This window comes from Candoia aspera, chromosome 3, assembly GCF_035149785.1.
Source record: "Candoia aspera isolate rCanAsp1 chromosome 3, rCanAsp1.hap2, whole genome shotgun sequence".
Taxonomy (NCBI): domain Eukaryota; kingdom Metazoa; phylum Chordata; class Lepidosauria; order Squamata; family Boidae; genus Candoia; species Candoia aspera.
In genome coordinates, this window is record NC_086155.1 from 3,645,289 (window position 1) to 3,666,337 (window position 21,049).

At 46.4% G+C, this 21,049-nt stretch overlaps 1 protein-coding gene across 1 annotated transcript; it reads right to left on the bottom strand.

The window, feature by feature from the left end:
* Nucleotides 1-1,771: 1,771 nt before the first annotated feature.
* Nucleotides 1,772-20,176, bottom strand: LOC134492797 (signal-regulatory protein beta-1-like). Its single transcript, XM_063296892.1, has 3 exons — nt 19,840-20,176; nt 6,434-6,754; nt 1,772-2,180 (listed from the first exon to the last, which is right to left on the bottom strand). The coding sequence occupies exons 1-3, from the start codon at nt 20,156-20,158 to the stop codon at nt 1,801-1,803; spliced, it is 1,020 nt and encodes a 339-aa protein (XP_063152962.1). The 5' UTR covers nt 20,159-20,176; the 3' UTR covers nt 1,772-1,800.
* Between the last annotated feature and the right edge of the window lie 873 nt (nt 20,177-21,049).

Here is a 21,049-nt window from a genome sequence, read left to right on the forward strand (position 1 = left end):
CCATTGACTTTGCCTGTCAGAAGCCAGCTGGGAAAGTCGCAAATTATGATCATGTGACTCCGGGATGCTGCGACTGTCCTAAATACATGCCAGTTGCCAAGTGCCTGAAGTTTGATCATGTGATGGGGGAAAATGCTGTGATGGTTGTAAGTGTGAGGACCGGTCATAAGCCAATTTCTCAGCACTGTCATAACAGTCACTAAATGAATGGTCGTAAGCTGAGGACTACCTGACCTTGCAATGGTTTACTTCATTTTCCCTGTCATACCCAGCTGTCTTGATCTTAGATTAATTAACAGATCCATGATCTCCATTGCATCATACAATGCCTTTAACCTTTGCTCCAAATTGGGATTCTCTGGGAACAAAGCAGCATCATTTTCACACGCGTGGCCTTCTGAGGAGCAAAAATCTGGTTTGCCCACCCTTTTGCCCACCATAAAGCTGCTCTGCAAAGCTCTTCTCCAATTATGTCACCTCTTAGTCCTTTTTGGTCAGAATTCTTCCAAAGAATTCTGCTGCCCATCTTGTACCCAAGAGTGGTTGGGTACAAGATGGGCGGCAGAGAAATCTGATAAATAAATAAAAACAAAAACCTAGAGCCTTACCGTTTTTCAGCATCCATGACTGACCTTATCTTATTTTTTTTCTTGACCACTGTTACCAGTAAAGCTTAGTTCTGAGGCTGGCCCTTTCCATGATTGCTTCCTCTTTCTTTATTTTCAGATGTCAGAATCTAATTTCTGAAGGCCTGAAGCTTGGGACATAGTGTCCACTGGTGCATTTGTGTTTCAGGAATCCCTGCGGGGATCCAAGGTGTACTTTTTTTCTTTCTTTTTTAAACTCAAGGAAATTTAGTGAATAAAATAATGGGAAAACAAAACTCCAGCATTGCTGATCTGAATAAACTGATAGCAGAAGGGATTTTAAATCACTGACTGCAACCAACACCACAGAAGGACTGTTTCTAGAGATTTTTTGAAGAAGTGGTGCCGCTGAAACTCCATGCCTCTGTTATCCAAAAGGTTGTCTACCGCTGAAAAAATGACAATTCATTTATAGAATAAGCAGTGCAGTCAAAAGTCCTCTGTTTTCCTCAGTGAAATCCATGCACCTTTAAAGTGCTTAATGCTATCATGCCCACAGTTGGAGCCACCATTTAATGTTGGAGCCAAGAGTTTTAATACAGGAGAATGGTTACATTGTCCCTCGACTATTAGAAACTGATCCATGCAGGGATCTTCATGGTCTTCAACACCACAAATGGTCTTCAAGAAATGTCACACCTCTCTCATTTTTATGGTTCTGACACAAGTCCAGAATGGCTTTAAAGACCTGGACAGTTGGCAGACCAGCATCTGCAGTACAGCACATCAGCAGGACTTTGGATGAAGAATGAAGAGTAAAATACAATAGAAAATCCAAAATGTGTGAAACATTTGACTCTGGGAAGGGGCTGTATATCCAGCAAGATGTTCTTTATTAAGAACCTGTACCATAAAACATTAGGTTAAGTCTGTCAAGTTTAGTAAGGAAATTTAAACAATCATATATTGAGGGCGACTACCTTGTTTATATAGCTTCTCCTTAACACTAAAGAAAATACTGTCTCAAGATCAAGTCGCCTTTAAGTGTGCAGACCCTCGTGACTCAAGTGGGAACTGTTCATCAGAGCAGGGTTTCTCAACCTTGGCAAGTTTAAGATGGGTGGACTTCAGCTCCCAGAATTCCCCAGTCAGGGTTGAGAAACACTGCGTTAGAGCAATGTGACTTATGTCCATTACTTGCTGTGCACAGAAGTCAACAACAATTAGGAAGGATCAAGATGGGGAGGAAGGAGGATTCTGAAGGCCCACACTTACTTTTTCCAAGTTGTGTCCTAATGAACATTGTTGCTGTTGCCTTGATTGCTGGTCGCGAATTATGTTTGACCAGGCACGTGAACAGTGATGAGTTCCTATCTTTGGTGGCCACCACCATCATGTAACTCTTGAGGGAGGACGTCCCATCTGAATTCAAGGTTGCAGAGTCAGTCTTTCCTTTTCCGCTGGGATTCTTGGTAAACAGGTCCACTTTGGCGTCTTCTGGATAAAATTTTTCTGCACTGCAAATGACATTCACGGTGGCGTTCAGCTGGATGGGGGAAGGTGGGCTGATGACAAGGCTCACTTTGGGGGGAACTGAGAAAACAGAGATCAGTCAAAAGAGCTTCAAACTCATGGCTCTTGCATGCAGAAGGGGCTGGAAGACCAGCTGGGCCTGGTTTTGGATTGCAGCATCAACTCATCTTTCTCATCTTTATAGCATGGGTCAAAGCCCATGGCCACAAATGTCCTCAAGAACATATGACAAGCCCACAGCAGTATGTTTTCCATTTATTCCTCCACCTGCCTTCATCATGATCTTCATAACCTCCATATTTCTAGGCAGAATAATTAAAGCTTCCCCAATCAGACCTCCTCCAGATCTACCTATTTGAAGGGTCCCCAAGTTGTCTGGGGAAGCTGAATGTGGCCACTTTGACTTTCCAAGTTTGAAAGTGAGGCCACATCATTCTGCTTGGATAAAGGATACTGCCCTGGTAGAATTTTTGCCTGCTCCAGAAAACTCTGGTTCTGGAGGAGCACTGGCAAAAAAATTTTAGCACCTGCCTTCTGGGTGCTAAACCATTTTTCACCCCTCTCTTCCTTCAGGCATCAAGCATTAACATCCTAAAGCCATGTTAGGGGTTGTACCCATTCTCTTTCTCTTTTTCTCCCTCTCCCAAACCAAGATGAAAGGGACAGATAGCTCCCATCAAACTGATTTCTACTCATTAAAATGAGTCCAAGGGTTGGAGGTGGCCTCAGAGGAGACACTGGTGACCTGTCTCCCTAGCTAAGCTGCTCTGGAGGGGATGGTCCCCTGTCTGTGGCTTCCGAGGACTAAGCCAGTGGGCCAAGTAGCTCTTATCTCTAAGGTACAAAGCACTGCACTTTCAGTTGAAGTTGAGGTCATCTATGGAGTTCCACCAACTTAAGAGCTTCTCAAACCCAGGCAGCTAAAGAAATTGTACAAAGGGAGGGGAGCATGAATCTGCCCCCACTTCTTACTGTTTCCTTGCCCCTCCCCCTTGCCCCAGCTTCCTTATGCCTTTGGTGAGATGCACAGGGAGTCCAGGCCAGCTTCATCTGGACAGTTGCAGAACATCAGCTGATAAATATGCAAGACTTCCAACTGCATGGAGCAGAAGGCTTTAGCTGCAGCCCTTCCAGCTGGAGCCCTGTCTCTTTCCATCCGGACATAGGGTTATTTTTCCCCCAAAGCCATAAAAATATCCATTAGAAGTATCCAACCTGGTGGAAAGACCATTGTTGTTGTTCAGTCGTTAAGTCATGTCCATCTCTTCGTGACCCCATGGGCCACAGCATGCCAGGCCTTCCTGTCCTCTGCTGTCTCCCGGAGTTTACTCAGATTCATGTTAATTGCAGTGGTGATGCTATCTAACCATCTCATCCTCTGCCGTCCCCTTCTCCTTTTGCCTCCAGTCTTTCCCAGCATCCAGGCCCTTTCCAGTGAGTCTTCCCTTCACATTAGGTGGCCAGAGTATTTGAGCTTCGGCTTCAGTGTCTGTCCTTCCAATGAAGAGTCAACAGGGTTGATTTCCTGTAGGATTGACTGGTTTGACCTCCTTGCAGTCCAAGGGACTCTCAAGAGTCTTCTCCGGCACCACAGTTCGGAAGCATCAATTCTTCCACGCTCAGCCTTCCTTACGGTCCAACCCTCACAGCCATACATCACCACTGGGAAAACCATAGCTTTGATTATACGGACCTTTGTCGGCAAGGTGACATCTCTGCTTTTTAATACGCTGTCTAGATTTGCCGTAGCTTTCCTCCCAAGGAGCAGGCGCCTTTTAATTTCATGGCTGCAGTCACTGTCTGCAGTGATCTTGGAGCCCAAGAAAATACAATCTGTCGCTGCTTCCATTTCTTCCCCTTCTATTTGCCAGGAAGTGATGGGGCCAGGTGCCATGATCTTAATTTTTTTAATGTTGAGTTTCAAGCCAGCGTTTGCACTCTCCTCTTTCACCCTCATCAAGAGGCTCTTTAGTTCCTCTTTCTGCCAGTCGGGTGGTTTCATCCGCAGATCAGAGGTTGTTGATATTTCTCCCAGCAATCTTAATTCCGGCTTGTGATTCATCCAGCCCGGCATTTCTCATGATGTACTCTGCATATAAGTTCAATAATCAGGGTGACAAAATACAGCCTTGTCCTACTCCTTTCCCAATTTTGAACCAGTCGGTTGTTCCATGTCTGGTTCTAACTGTTGCTTCCTGACCCGCATACAGGTTTCTCAGCTGAGGTGGTCTGGTACTCCCATCTCTTTAAGAATTTGCCACAGTTTGTTGTGATCCACACAGTCAAAGGCTTTAGAATAGTCAATGAAGCAGAAGTAGATGTTTTTCTGAAACTCCCTGGCTTTTTCCATGATCCAGCGGATATTGGCAATTCGATCTCTCGTTCCTCTGCCTCTTCGAAACCCAGCTTGTGCTTCTGGTAGTTCTCAGTTCGCATACCGCTGAAGCCTGGCTTGTAGGATTTTGAGCACAGCCTTGGTAGCATGTGAAATGAGCGCAATTGTGTGGTAGTTTGAGCATTCTTTGGCATTGCCCTTCTTTGGAATTGGGACGTAAACTGCCCTTTTCCAATCCTGTGGCCACTGTTGAGTTTTCCAAATTTGTTGGCCTATTGAGTGCAGCACTTTAACAGCTTAATCTTTTAGGATTTTAAATAGCTCAGCTGGAATACTGTCATCTCCGCTGGCTTTGTTGTTAGCAATGCTTCCTAAGGCCCACTTGACTTCACTCTCTAGGATGTCCAGCTCAAGGTCAGTGACCACACCATCGTGGTTATCAGGGGCATTAAGATCTTTCTTGTACAGTTCTTCTGTGTCTTCTTGCCACCTCTTCTTAATCTCTTCTGTTTCTGTTAGGTCCCTGCCTTTTTTGTCCTTTATCATGCCCATCATTGCATAAAATGTTCCCTTGATATCTCCAATTTTCTTCAAGAGATCTCTAGTCTTCCCCATTCTATTGTTTTCCTTGATTTCTTTGCATTGTTCATCTAAGAAGGCCTTCTTATCTCTCCTTGCTGTTCTCTAGAAAGCTGCATTCAGTTGGTTATACCTTTCCCTTTCTCCCTTGCTTTTCACTTTCCTTCTTTCCTCAGCTATTTGTAAAGCCTCATCAGACAGCCACTTTGCTTTCTTGCATTTCTTTTTCTTTGGGATGGTTTTAGTTGCTGCCTCCCGTACAGTGTTATGAACCTCTGTCCATAGTTCTTCAGGCACTCTGTCTACAGATCTAATCTCTTAAATCTATTCATCACCTCCACTGTATATTCAGAAGGGATATGATTTAGGTCATACCTGAATGATCAAGTGGTTTTCCCTGCGTTCTTCAATTTAAGCCTAAATTTTGCAATAAGAAGCTCATGATCTGAGCCACAGTCAGCTCCTGGTCTTGTTTTTACTGAGCTTCTCCATCTTTGGCTGCAAAGTACATAATCTGATTTCGGTATTGATCATCTGGTGATGTCCATGTGTAGAGTCGCCTCTTGTGTTGTTGGAAATGAGTGTTTGCTATGACCAGTGTGTTCTCCTGACAAAATTCTATTTGCATTTGCCCTACTTCATTTGGTACTCCAAGGCCAAACTTGCCTGTTATTCCAGTTATTTCTTGACCATTATTTCCCCTCAAATCTGGGATGACCAACCAGTTGCCTCAGTCCTTTGTTTCTGCAGCTCTGGGAATCCTTTTTGACCGGCTACATTCTCACAACACCCTTACCCTTTCGGGGTTCAGACAACACCTGCACCGGAAACTGATGAAAAGGGGCCGGGTTCACATATCCCATCAAAAGCAAAGAAGCCGACAGAAGTGATTGAGGTTAACAGTTACCGAGGTCAGCTTGTTGAGTGAATGCAACTGTTGGATCGTCAGCTGACCAGATAAGTGTGTTCTGTGAACGCACCCATTGTGTTTGTGAAACCCAGGGCTTGGTTTTCCACTTTTTTGTGGCAGAAAACACAGGATTTGAACTTAATGCAATTAAAAAGACAAAGGAATTAGGAACCCCATCCAAACTTCAGCAGACGTCAGCTCTGCCCTGTTTTGTTCATTTATTCATTTTCAGGGTGGTTCTGTTGGGTTTCTATCCTGACATTCATTCAAAGCAGCATGCAAAGCATGCCCCCACCATTGTTTCCCACAGCCACAGCCCTGTGAGGTAGCTGGGGCTGAGAAAGAGTGGCTGGTCTAAATGGACTTCCATGGCTGGGGTGGGGGATAGAACCTGGGTCTGCCTGGTGCCATTTCCTCTGCCATCAGGGGCCCTTGGCCACGTCCAGACTCCGTGGCCTCATCCTTCTCTGCCACCCAGAGCTCACCTACCTCTCAGGATGGCACCAAGCGGAAAGTCCTGCTGGAGAGGCGCCTCCAAGGAGCTGTGCTTGATCCGGCAGGTCAGCTGTGACTTCACGTCTCCGCGCCCGAGCAGCACCTCCACGGTGCTCTCCACTCGGTAGGAGATGCTCTGCCTTCCACCAGAATCCAGAATCTTGGTCTGGGCATCCCCTACTTCTCTCCCATCCTTTAACCAGAGGACTGTGATCTCTCGGGGGGAGAATCCCTCTGCAGAGCAGTTGAAAGAGGCCCGAGACCCTGCCGTGATTCTTCCCGGGGGGCCACGAAGCGAAGGCTGGGATGGACTGGCTGAGAAAGCAGGAGACATCAAGTGACATTCACTCCTACCAAGATTCAGGAACTCCAAATCCCATGGAGAATTATTCTTATACAACAAATCTCCCAGAGACAGGGGGAACTGGTTATTTTTTCCCCAATTCCTTAATTTTGAGAGCTAAACTTTAAACACATAGGGCGAGGTTCAGCCTCTTCCAGCTGTGGTGGACTACAAGTCACATCCCCTTGAGAAGGGCCGGTGATGAATGTTGTAGATCAAAATAGCAAAAGGGAGTCATATCAAAGACGGCTGATCTTGCCTTTTAAGGTACTCAGTGCCACGACTGAACCCTGAAGGAGCAAAGAGATTTTGAGTGGGAACCCATTGGAAGATCACAGCTAATCCCCTTTTTCTTCTCTGCTACTCGCAATGTCAGCCTTGGCAACTTTAAGACGTGTAGACTTCAACTCCCAGAATTCCCCAGCCAGCCTGGCTGGCTGGGGAATTCTGGGAGTTGGAGTCCACACGTCTTAAAGTTGCCAAGGTTGAGAAAAGTGTGAGTTCGTGGCATTGATTTTGGTTACTTTTGGTTAGTGACATTGAGCTTCCTCAACTGGAGTTGCGTGGAACGTGGGACTCATTCCCAAATGTCTCAGTTGACTGGGGTGGATCTCCCTTCCATCCCAAGTGGCACCTACCAATCACAGAGACCGTAATCACTTTCTTTATAGGTGTTCCTCCCTTTTGGTACAGTTCCCTGGTGCTTGAGCAGTAGTAGGTCCCGCCATCTTCAGGGCGGACGTTGCTGATGCGGATGCTGAAGTCAGTTGTTGATCCTGGAATGACCCTCACCCCACGAGAAGAAGATTCCTTATCTTTTTTGTAAATTAGTTTCCCCTCGTCTTTGGACCATTCAGCTGCTCCTGGTAGATCCATCTGAGTCAGGGTACAGCTGAGAGTGAGGGTGCTGCCTGCTAAGACCTGCACGTGGCTTGACACAGACTCCTGAGCCTGCACGTCCAGTTTCCGGCCTCCAGCACCTGAAAGGAAAATACTTCCGCTTATTCTGGACAGCCAAAATCGTTGTAGTTTGAGTGAGGAAATGCACGGCAGGATTATTTCAATCACCCTTTTTTGTGCTGCTCCATCTTACTTTAACACTAGCCCTTCTCTAAGGCACACCCAGGCCAACGGATGACATCCCAGCGTAGCCATTATTCCAGATACAGACCTGCTCAGGCTGTGTTCATATTCTTTCAGAATTGCTCTTGGTAATTTGGCCTTTTAAAAAAAAATCTAGCTTAATCTTATATTTCTATTTTCTTGACTTTCGGGATTCTACTTTTTGAAGCGAATATTTGTAGCTCAGGGTTGAACTGTGGAGTCCTTGGTGCTCTCTGAGCCTTGTTGTTTTCTTCTTGCAGACGTTTCGTTGCCAGACTAGGCAACCTCTTCAGTGCGAGGAGGGAGTGGGCCTTGCTCTCGGTTTATATGCCGTGGCGTGCCCTGCTTGTCCTGGTGGGGGTGTTGTTCTCTCCTTGGGAGTTCCTTGATTGGGCTGTGGTTTGCTGCTTGGTTCATTGCCTGAGTTAGTAGTTCCTTGATTAGGGTGTCTTGTGCTGTTTGATGGTTCATCTGGTGTTAATCCTAGTGTTGATTTTTGCCTATCTGGGTGTTGGTTGCTGGCAAGGGAGTGTCCTGGTCTTTTGGCTTTTCTGTTGTCTCTTTTGAATGGTATGTAGATGTTGTTTCCCTCTAAGTGTCTGTTGATGGCTGCTTTGTCTGAGTGCCAGGAACTCTCTGGCGTTTTTGGACTTGGCTTGGTTTAGGATGCTCACCATTTCCCAGTTGAAACTATGGTTGAGTCTGTCCATGTGTTGTGAGATTAAGACACGATGAGAACTCCTTCATCTCACAACACATGGACAGACTCAACCATAGTTTCAACTGGGAAATGGTGAGCATCCTAAACCAAGCCAAATCCAAAAATGCCAGAGAATTCCTGGAAGCTGGGCACTCAGACAAAGCAGCCACCAACAGACATATAGAGGTAAACAACATTTACATACCATTCAGAAGAGACAAGAGAAAAGCCAGAAGACCAGGACACTCCCTTGCCAGCAATCAACACCCAGATATGCAATAATCAACACTAGGATTAACACCAGACGAACCATCAAACAGCACAATACACCCTAATCAAGGAACTACTAACTCAGTCAGTCAACCAAGCAGCAAACAACAGCCCAACCAAAGAACTCCCAAGGAGAGAACAACACCTCCACCAACACAAACAGGGCAAGCCACAGTATATAAAGTGAGAGCAAGGCCCACTCCCTCTTTGCACTGAAGATGTTGCCTAGCCTGGCAACGAAACGTCTGCAAGAAGAAAAGAAGGCTCAGAGAACACCAAGGACTTCACAATTCTACTTTTTCTTGGGAAGGTCAGGAAGCCATACAAAAGAGCCCAGTATCTTCACAGCTTCCCGAGGACACAGGGCGCATCTTCAGGAAAAGCCACTGAGTCCTCCAAGCCATCTTTCCAGAAGCTGAGCTCCAGCAGCAGCAGCAGCAGCAGCACCTCGGTGTAAGTACACCTGTGTCTGTGTATGTTCTTGTGCCTGGGTATCCTCACGTCTGCTGCCTTGTGTCGGTGCGTCTTGGTGTCTGTGTCCTAGTTTGGAATGGAAGATGAAAGGGGACACGAGGGAGGTGTAGAAGATCATGGAAGACATGCAAATTGAGAAGAGAGAGAAGCTGTTTTTCTCTTCCACGCAATGATTGTGCAAGTTTAACACTCATCTAGCATTTCCACTCGTCACTTGTGGTAGGATGACTTACCAAGCTGGAGCAAAGCCACTGGGTCTGTGCCAAGGCCACAGATTGTTTTGTTAGAGAAGGCAGATGACTCAGCACAAGATCAAAATCATGTACTGTAGGCAGAAAACAGGAAAAAATGCTAGAATTCGCTGCATAGTGGCCTGTGCGTGACTTAGATACAGAAGATAGAAAGAGAGAGGAAAAGTGTGTAGGGGGGTTATATTTCAGATGCTGCAGGACATGCTTCTGGAGAGGACATCAACTGGTTGGAGTGGGTGAAGACACCCAGCCTGCCATATCTGGAGATTTCAGACCTTTCGTTTGTAGGATGAAGCAAACGCTGAACAATGGGAGTTTGTGCCAGCCCTTTAAGGTAGGCCAGACTAGGAAACCAAAATCATGTAGGCCAAGACTACTTCTATTTATAAGGTTATGGCAACAGAATCTGGCAAGTCTGAATGTGCTTCCCCCCTCCTTCCATTCTAGTCATGTAACACCATTGTTACGGGTACCTTGCTGGTGCCCATTTGATGCCCGGTGCAATTTAAGGGGCTGATTATTACCGATAAGGCCATGTAGGGTTGGGACCTGGGTAATATCAGGAAGATCTCTTCAGGAAAATACTGATACTCAGTGTATGAAAGAACAGGGTGCCTGCTGGGCGCCCCTCCTTCTCCCACCACTGTCAGGAAAACTAATGTGTGGGTACTCAGACAGGCATTCTTGGGGGGGGGGCTCTCCTAGGCAACAATCTCCCCCAAGAAACACAAAAGCCCCCTTCCCATGGTGGTTATTCAGACGGCCTTTGGAGACCACTGAATGAATGCTAATATATGATTATTATATTGTATTATTTTGATTATGTTATATTAGGACGATCACCATGTTGTTTTAGACTTTGGATTTTTATGCTGCGTGATTTTGAATGGAAAACCACTTAGAGTTGTCTCTGATTGCACAGAAACAAGCTGTAGAGACCACTGGCTAAATGTGAGCTCAGCCCCAGAGAACACAACAGCGTGAGAAAGAAACTCAAGATGCTCTGCTTTGATTCTCTTTGGTACAAGAGGAAGGGATGGGGAAACACTCTCAGGCTTTCAAGATTCTGTTATTGCAGCCTGGACTAGACTTTTTCAATCTTTTGACACTGGAGGAACCCTTGAAATATTTTTCAGGCCTCCGGGAACCCCTGTCCATTCAGGCTCAAATATCAGCCAGAAGTTACAACATTATTATATTTGTTTCATGGGTGGGCCTGTCTATATGCATTAACCGTGCTCTTAAACTAAAAATCAAGAATGAAACTTACCTCTTTCATGTGAAGTTGCCCAAATTTGAAATAATTTTTTAAATAAATTGTGATCTCCCAGGGAACCTCTAGTGACTTCTCATGGAAACCTGGTTGAGAAACCCTGGCTTAGATCAATCAAACAGAGTTCTGGTGTTTTGGCGGTGTCTGTTGCCCAATCTGCCCAACCGCAAGATTGGACTGAGGTGATGTAGAGCGACAGAGCTAACCACTTCCTGCCCTCGTTATTGCAGCAAAGATGGCTTGTCCATCAGAGAGTAGCAGATTCATGCAGCCTTGAGGAAGAACCTCAAAGTGAGGAGTGAGAATCCTTCTGATGGCTTTTCCCGCAGTTCAGTTGAAGCACTTCCCACTCATTCAGAACTGGCAGAAAACTGTATGGGCGTGAAATTTTTTATCCACCTTGCCAGCCTCTGACCTACCTCATTTGCCTCTGTTCCCTGTCCTTGAATCCTGTAACATCCCACCAAGGGAATAGGACGAACAACAACCAGCAGATTTTACCCACCTTGATGTTGCCCTTAGATGGAATAAGAGAGGAAATGCTATGTGAACACTGAGACAGCCAAGGGAGGTTGAAGCCTGCCTCGTTCCTGGGTTGGGGATGAGGTGAAGGCAACCTCAAAGGGAGATGGTGAAGAAGAAGATCAAGCCAGAGTGAGGTCCAAGGCAGCCCTTCAACAAAGCGTCACCAGAAGCACTGAAGCTGCTATCCAAAGTGCAAGGAGCAAGTGTCCACAGGTTCTTTTCCCTGATGCACCCCAAGGCCCACACCAAGCCAGGGACCCTGTTGGCCCCCCCAAACCTCAGCGCTCTGATGCTCTTCCTGGCTGTTCCTGCTTGCTCAACTGGCCACTCAAGGAGGGGCCAAGGGAAGAAGCCTTTGCCCCACGGGACCCAAAATCCGGGGCTGGCCCTTGCTGGGGTATCTGCAGCACGTCTTTCCATAATACAATACAATGCTTTATTGGCCAAGTATGATCAAACATACAAGGAATTTGACTTCGGTGCAAGAGCTCTCAACATCAAACACAACGTCAAAAATAAACAATAATAAAGCAACCATGTTATTTACTAAAACCACGCCATCAAGAAAGAAAGAAAAATGGAAGGAAATAACACTACAGCTATCAACCAACGCACGCTCATATTTAAAAGGAGAATTAAGGGACAGCATCCTGCATCTGTTGTCCAACATATGTTCACATCCAACAGAGCATTACCGGTCACATCCCAGCAGTCATGTCTTACCATACTTACCATACCATACATACATTAATACCCATCTTCCAGCAAGAAATCTGAGCAATAACACTAGCCTGATTTCAGATGTGGACACTCACTCAGGTCCTGCAGAAGCAGGAGCAGCAGCAGCTGAAGGGGACCAGGGATCCCCAAGCAGGACCTCAGGGCAGCCATGCCGACTGCAGCGGGAGAGACATCTGGGCTACTTCATCTCTTGCCCCTCCCAAGGCATTTCCTTTTGAGAAGGAGCAAAAGAGGAACTCATGTTTCCTGCTTCTCAACCTGAATCAATTACCAAGTTTTGGACTGTTGCTATATAGGAGAGTGACTAAGGAAGAATATACAGAGTGTGTCTGGAATTCTAAATTTACAGTAATGTCCAAAAGTCGAAGATACAGATGGAGATCGTTCAAGAAGGAGCTGGAATCAACCAAGAAGGAGACCTCAGCAGTGATTTCTGTGTTTGCTTCACCTCTGTCCACTCAATCTTTCCTCCTGCAGAAGGAGTGAAAGAGGAATTCTCACTTCATCTTCCAAGGTGGGGCCAAGAGTCTTCCTTGCAGTTCTACATCTCTGTGACTTGTGAAATGCCTTCCCAGGTATCCCAACAGAGCGCCCTTTCCTTCTCTAATCCCATATTGACTTTTTAAAGGGTGCGAAGTTTATTGCAGATTATCAGCCCAAGCTTTCCCTTCCTTGTGGTTCTCATAAGGAGGACTATTCTTTTCATTAGAAACTTCCACATCTGAAATTCACTTCCTTTAGGCAGGGAAATGGGGAGATGATAACTTCCAGGATGTTCCTGAAAGCTGATAGGTCTCCTTTATTGATAGCTCCTGGTAGCTATCTTTTATTATTACTAGATTTATATCCTGCTTTTACTTTTGGTCTGCTCAAGATGGGGTACATAGTTAATGCTCCCACCTCCTCTTTTTCCCACAACAACCCCCCTGTGAGGTGGGTTGGGCTGAGAGAGGGGGACTGGCCCAAAGTCACCCAACCAGCTTTCATGGCAAAAGGAGGCACAGAACTCAATCTCCTGGTTTTTAGTCCAACACCGTAACCATTACACCAAACAGGCTCTCTTTAGAATCAATTAATTCCCTTGCTAGTTTTTCCTTATTCTATGGGGTTCAAATCCTCTACCAGGAATCCAATTCGCAGATCCTTGCACTTCAGATGACTATATTTAGTGCATCAACTGTAGGTGCTATCTAGGACCTGGTGTTCAATGGTTGAAGGAAGAGATCTATAGATTCTATAGAATGGACAGATTGGTGGCAGGGTGGGGGGGTGGCAGATGTCATGTAATACACTGTACGTGGAGGTTTGTTGTTTATTTGTTCAGTCGCTTCCGACTCTTCGTGACTTCATGGACCAGCCCATGCCAGAGCTTCCTGTCGGTCGTCAACACCCCCAGCTCCCCCAGGGACGAATCCATCACCTCTAGAATATCATCTATCCATCTTGCCCTTGGTCGGCCCCTCTTCCTTTTGCCCTCCACTCTCCCCAGCACCAGCACCTTCTCCAGGCTGTCCTGTCTTCTCATTGTGTGGCCAAAGTATTTCAGTTTTGCCTTTAATATCATTCCCTCAAGCGAGCAGTCTGGCTTTATTTCCTGGAGGATGGACTGGTTTGATCTTCTGGCAGTCCAAGGCACTCTCAGGATTTTCCTCCAACACCACAGTTCAAAAGCATCGATCTTCCTTCGCTCGGCCTTCCTTATGGTCCAGCTCTCGCAGCCATATGTTACTACGGGGAACACCATGGCTTTAACTATGCGGACCTTTGTTGTTAGTGTGATGTCTCTGCTCTTCACTATTTTATCGAGATTTGTCATTGCTGTACATGGACGTACAACATCAGTACCTGAGAGCTTAAGGGAAGGTGGACCTTTTACACCACTCTGATAGACTGTGAATTTGTTGTAGCTTCTAATTCTGCATGCTTTTCATTTTGGTAAAAAGAGAGAGAGGAATCATCTCTAAAGCAGAAGTTTACAGTCTTTGGTTGGTCTTCAAAAATTGAGGACCCCAGTCCACCTGCAAGGTTTTCCTGAGAGGAGAAGGGGGTCTCTATGTGTGAGTGCATGAAGATGTGTTTTGGGAGCAAACATCTCGGAAAAGGCCAGATGGAATTTAGGAAAAATTCTGGCCCGTCAAAACACACTGAATTACACCAAACAGCCGTCCAGACCAGCATATGCACTATTGACTTGGAAGATCGTGTGGTCCAGCCATCTGTAGGTGCCCAGCTCTTGTGATCCACTGAAGGGAGCATGTCAGCAGGCCTGCCTGGTTCATCAAACAGACCATAATCCCCACCCCACCTCACCTGTTAACCTTCTCTGAGATTTCCCAAGAGAGAAGTGAAGGTCATGAGTGTCTGCAGATGCAGTCTTGGGTGCTGCCACTACCCAAACGTGCCTTTGAGAAGCCAGGTCCTGAGAGGTAAACCCTAGAAAACAGTCTGGGTTCTCACAACACGTTAAGCCAGAAAAAAATTAATCAAGGCCAGGCATCACCCAGTTTCACTTGTTGAGGGAGTAGAGCTATAACCTTGGAAGATCGTGTGGTTCGGCCACCTGTCGATGCCCACCTCCTGTGACCCGGCCAGTTTGTTGTGCGAACGGGGCCGCCAAATGTGTTCACCCTATAGGTGGGCCAGGATCTCCCCTTATCTGCACAGCCCTCAGATTCAAAAGGTCTCCTGATCCAGAGTGGATCCCGTTCCCCACCAGCAGAATTGCTCCAGTTTAGATTCAGAAGAGATGCAAAGCTGTAGGAAAATCTCTCTCCCCACTGAATGGCTTTGTTCGTTGTGCAAATGCCGCTTTAAAACCAAAAGATGGTGAAAGGGGCTCTGGGCTCAGTTCTTTTAGCGATTTGTGTTCATTTTGTCCAGACACAGAAAGCAGCACAACGTAGACGGTTAATACAATTAATTAAGTACAGCGAAGTACCTGAAAACTACACCATATCTTTCTTTATACCCATTACATAAATTATAAAGTGACATAATTCCTGGTAAACCACCTGTCTATACAAAGACAGGTGGTCCTCACTTAGCAACCACAATTGGGACCAGAATTTTGGTTGCTAAGCGAAGCAGTCATTAAGCAAATCCAACCAGATTTTATTACCTTTTTTGCGGTGGCCATTAAGTGAACCACATGGTTGTTAAGTGAATCATGCGGTTCCTCATTGATTTTGCTTGCCTGAAACTGGCCAGGAAAGTCGAAGCCGGTGATCATGTGACCACGGGACGCTGTGATGGTCATAAATGCGAACTGGTCGCCAAGCACCCAAATTGTGATCATGTGACCACGGGGACACTGCAAGTGTGAGGACCGATCATTAGGTGGTTTCTTCAGCATTGTCGTTAGTCCGAACCATCACTAAATGAATGGTTGTTAAGCGAGGACTACCTGTAGTATAGACACAAGTATTGAACGTGGACATTTAACATTTCATATCGCTTCTTAATATTTCAAAAGCATAATTATATGATTTTTGTATTTGCTCACTGACAACTTCTGTAAGCAAATGCTTTTTATTTTTATTTTTTCCTAATCATTTAAGGACACATCAAAAGAACAATTACTTCAGTTTTCTTTGTTGGTTTTTTTTTAAATAAAGTATCAGTATTTACATTTTAATGTAGATTCATCTGAGTTACAGATATGGCGACACAAGGTGAGGTTGATTTTATATCTCAGTGTTGGTTTTATATGGTTATAATATTATATGGTCAGGAGAATGAAGCATTATACGAGCATTTTAATAACATTATCATTAATTCCCTGGCCAGATCCTTTTCCCTCCTGAAAATTGTCAGGAATAGGAGTTCCTAAATTCAACTTTCAGCCTGTCTCACTTCCTGGGAAGATCTGGAAAAATGTCTGGCAATGCTGCATCCACGGTCCTTTATTTGGAAAAGGCAAAAGAGGAAAACAGCCATTGCTACTTTGTTCAGGAAAAGCCCCATCCAGAGGCCGAAGATGGATTGTTGCTGTGAGCCTGTGGAGAAGAGAGAGTGGATTTTTTTGATTTAGACATAATAAAGCCCGCTCCATCATCACCCTTCAGGGTTGGCATCAAGGGACAAAGCGGGGTACAGTCAAAAAAGTCAAGATGGCAGACACTCTTTACTTCCCACTTGTTAGATCAACTCCCCTGCATAACATCAGCCATCTGCATTCAACCTGTTGCCTCATTCTTTCTCTTTCTTTCACAGATGAGCAACAGACTGGTTTTCTTCTCTCTTTTTTAAAAAAATTGTTCATTGATCCATACTCTTTAAATTTTACTCCATTCCAAGGCTCAACTGGGCATCTTGCAGGCCTTGCCTGCATCCCACCCCAAACCTATTTTTGCCTGTGTCCCACCAACTCAGAGGTACATGAAATAGCCGAGGAGAGAATTGCCTAGTGCTCATGATCTCTACTTGGTCTGGAGGAGTTTGGGAATCAGTTGTCTCTTGGGGAGTTTTGAGATCCTATTGTGGGCACTTCCACAAAATGGCAGCCACAGGGGGCGGGGCCCAGAATGACTAGGGAGGGTCCCTCCTGAGCTTCTTGCCCCGCCCACTATCCAGCTGTGGGCTATGCCATCTCTTATCTGACCGCTCCCTTGACAGAGTCTCTTGGCCCCGTCTCCCAAGGTCTTTCCCACATGCTATCACAATTTAGAAGAGGGAAATAATGATGCCTAATTTCAACCTGCAGGGTGTGTGCCAGCAAATCCTCAGAAGAAATGTTCTGAAGGTCCACACTTACTTGCTGGATCACCTTCCAAACCTTTGTTGTCTTCAAGTTGCATCGTAACGAACAGAGTCGTCATTTTATTGACCACAGGCTGGGAATTATGCTCAGCCAGGCAAATGAACATTGATGAGTTCCTGTCTTCGGTGGCCATCACCTCCAGGGAGCTCCTGAGGGAAAATGTCCCGTTGGAATTCAGGATCCTCGGCCCAGTCTTTGCTCTTCTGCTTGGGGCATCCTTGGTAAACAACTCCAAGTTTGCATCACCTGGGTAAAAGTCTTCCATGCTGCAAGTGACATTCACGGTGGCGTTCAGCCAGACGGGGGAAGGTGGGCTGATGACAAGGCTCACTTTGGGGGGAACTGAGCAAAGAGAGACAAAGAGATCAGCCCAAAGAGCTTCCGGCTCATGGCTCCTGCGTGCAGAAGGGGCTGGAAGACCAGCTGGGCCTGGTCTGGGATTGTGGCGCTGGGGAAACAAGCGAGTTCTCTGAACACAACGCTTTGCTGGTGAATTTCAGGGCTTGGTTTTCCACTGTTTGGTGGCAGGAAACCCAAGGTCTGACCTTAACACTATTAAAAAGGAAAGGAATAAGGAACCCCATCCAATTTTCAGCAAATCTCAGCTCGTTTGTTTATTTAAGGTGTGTTTCTTAGATTTCTATCCTGCTATTCGTTTGGATGTCAACTGCTCCCCCCTTTTTTTCTGTTACATATATTTGGCCACCCAACTCAAATAATATGACTCTGGGCAGCATGCAAAATCACTGAGCAAAAATACAAAGGAAAAATAACGTATACCACTAAGCAAACTAAAACAATTCAGTGAAAATCAGGAGTAAAATAGATCTCACTAATTGAGTGTTGGAATTATCAGGGGTCAACTCAGCATCGTCTTATAAACATAAGTGTCATGTTCACCGTTTCAATGTGCCTGGTACATTGTAACGCCTCGCATGCCATTTCCGTGGAGGGGGTTACTCTCAAGCGGGTGGCTAATTCCACTTTACTGAGGTGTTATCTCTTGGCTGCTGTATTGGAATGTGTTTGGGTTAGATCATGGATTCAAGGTTGCTTTCCCAGGCTGAGGCTAACGGTTTCTAGCACCTGGGAAGGGGCGGTTGCTATGGCCGGGCGAGGGAGGGGTTGCTCCTCAAACAAGGGGATTTAGTTTGTATTTTCGCGCACTTTTGCTCATTCTCAGCTTTCTCTGTATTTGCCATAATTCCCTCAATAAATCAGATTTCATTTAAGCCACTTCTTGTGAGTCTGAGTGTTTGGGGTGGGCAACCATTACAATAAGGGGGTCTCTCTAGTAAACACATCTCTATTGTGCTTGTGGGATGTTACATGGGTCATCTGATTTCCACTTCCTCCTCCTCCTTGGGCTTGGGGATTAACAATCTCCATTACTCTTCTGGCAGACATGCAAGCAGGAGGTGCTGCAGAATGCAGCTCTCGTCCTTTTCACCTCACTTGCATGCAGACTATTTCCATAGAAAGTGTCTACAAAGAACCAGTGATGATTAAGTGCTTTCTACTATGAACCTGCCTGTATCCAGATCTACTGAATAAAAGTAAGCTATCTCTATTTTTCTTCATCTAACTACAGTGTGAAGACTGAATTTATTTCTGAATGTAATTAAGCTTAATGTGCAAGTTTTGGTTCACGCTTCTACTCTGCAAGATTACTGTTAGCTGCTTGGAGTTCTTTTATTAACCTTTAAAAACTCCATCATTGGGAACTCTACTCCTCTTGACCGAAATGTCTAGGGAATGAGCCAGATCTTGACTGCCTTTCTACAGGCCTGCTCTCCACAACAACAGCCCTGTGAGGTAGCTGGGGCTGAGAAAGAGTGGCTGGTCTAAATGGACTTCCATGGCTAGTAGAGACTAGATTAGAACCTGGGTCTGCCTGGTGCCATTTCCTCTGCCATCAGGGGCCCTTGGCCACGTCCAGACTCCGTGGCCTCATCCTTCTCTGCCACCCAGAGCTCACCTACCTCTCAGGATGGCACCAAGCGGAAAGTCCTGCTGGAGAGGCGCCTCCAAGGAGCTGTGCTTGATCCGGCAGGTCAGCTGTGACTTCACATCTCCGCGCCCGAGCAGCACCTCCACGGTGCTCTCTACTCAGTAGGAGATGCTCTGCCTTCCACCAGAATCCAGAATCTTGGTCTGGGCATCCCCTACTTCTTTCCCATCCTTTAACCAGAGGACTGTGATCTCTCGGGGGGAGAATCCCTCTGCGGAGCAGTTGAAAGAGGCTCGAGACCCTGCCATGATTCTTCCCGGGGGGCCACGAAGTGAAGGCTGGGATGGACTGGCTGAGAAAGAAAGCAGGAGGCATCAACTGACGTTGTCATGAGTGCCGTTGAGCTAAAGTCATCAGCGCAATGGCACACATGACAATGACAAGGAAATAGGTGAAGGGGTACAAGATAAGTAGCCATCAACCCACAACGACTAACGGCTAACAAACAATAGCTAAACGGATCACGGAGCCACCCAAGCCATCAGCGGCAATACAACGGGGATCGCCCAGCTGAAAGCAATCAGCAGAGGAATGGGAAACCTGATGATGGGCGATCCCGGAAACCCTCACCCACCGGCAGGGCAACGTATTGGACAAAGGGGAGTGACGTGACCGTGAGCGAGGGGGCGCTGACCGGCGCGGGGTATTTAAACCCCGCACCGGCGCGCTCCTGTCACTCTCAGCTTTTTTCTACCGACGCTATACCTGCCCTGCAAATAAACCAGAGCCTGATCCGCAAACCAGTGTCTGAGTGTTATTCAGAGGTAGGCAGCGCATGACAGACGTTCCCTCATAGACAAAACAGGAGCCCCCAAGACAGCTTTTGGTCAGAGGGACTCAGCTTCATGCAGGGGATTTGCCCAAAACACGCAATTTACTCCCATGTGTTTCGGTTGACTGGGGTGGATCTCCCTCAGTCCCTGGAAATCAAATGGGGGGTGCCACTTACCGGTCACAGAGACCACAGTGCCTTTTCCCTTAGCCAGTTCTTTCTCTGGTTTCCCTGCCCTGAGCTTCACGCAGTAATAGGTCCCGGCATCTTCAGGGAGGATGTTTCGGATGTTGATGCTGAAGTCTGTCATTGATGCTGGGACGACCCTCTCCCCCCGGGAGGAAGATCCTTCTCGATCACTGTAAACGGGTTGGCTTCTGTCCAGGTCTTTGTACCACCGCACTCCTCCTGGCAGATTCGCCCCAGTTAGAACGAGGGTACAGGTTAGAGTGAGGGTCTCTCCAGCTCTCACCGACACGGATTCTGGGTGTTGCATTATCTCCGTGTTCTGTCCTCCAACAGCTAAAACAAAAAGAGACACTTCTATATTAGGTTTTCTCTAGAAAGTGGCCACCACCCTTCTTGAGACAGAGAACAACTGGTGGTGCCCCTTCGGAGGGCAGAACCACTTGCAGTTCGTGAATGCAAAACTTCTGGACTCTAGGATCAATTCTCTAGGTTTCCTGGCCATTTTTGATGACCAGGAATGGTCACCTTGTAGCTGCCTAGTTTACGTTTTGTGTTAGTTTTGCATTTTATTTGCTTTTATTCACCTTGTATCTCTTTAGTGCTTTACTGCAAACCATCCTGAGAGCTTCAGCTCCTGAGCAGTTTAAAGATACTAATAAAGAAACAAAAGAAATAATAGAAACCCTTTACTTATGTCTGAGCTGCCCAACCCTGCCCTTGGCAACTCCATGTAGCTATGACTTTTGATGTGTGGAACCGGAGACGGTGTTGGCATTTTCTCAGAACTGAGCTCTGTAACTGGACTTTGGCATACATGCATATTAATCTTAGATTTCCAGATTTTCCTTTTTTTGGTTTAAGGGCACTAAGCCATAAGTAACAGCTGATTATCTTGGACCCTGCCCCGCTGGTAGTCCTGGGGATCCACGGCTCTCAGCCTTGTGGGCGGTGGGAGTGTCATCTGCTGGGAGACCAGTGGCGGGCCACTGGGAGAACCGGCTGCTGCACCCGGCTAGATGGGCTGGCGGGGGGGGGGGGTGTGCTCTGATCCAGCAAGGCACGGGTTATGCTCTTATCTCCCTTCCCTGCACCACTTCCCAAGACTACATGGACCATCTTTAGGAGATAAAACCAAACCCTCCAAACCATCTTTCCTATAGTGAGGACCAAGCAGGAATATGCTACATACCTCTCTCAG

What these genes read in the sequence shown, in the direction of transcription:
- LOC134492797 (XM_063296892.1), bottom strand. Translation starts at nt 20,158, where the DNA reads ATGCAACACCCAGAATCCGTGTCGGTGAGAGCTGGAGAGACCCTCACT. An exon ending in CACTGTGGTCTCTGTGACCG is followed by an intron (nt 6,755 to 19,839) that starts GTAAGTGGCACC and finishes CTGCTTTCTCAG; the next exon opens with CCAGTCCATCCCAGCCTTCG. An exon ending in GCTTGGTGCCATCCTGAGAG is followed by an intron (nt 2,181 to 6,433) that starts GTAGGTGAGCTC and finishes CTGTTTTCTCAG; the next exon opens with TTCCCCCCAAAGTGAGCCTT.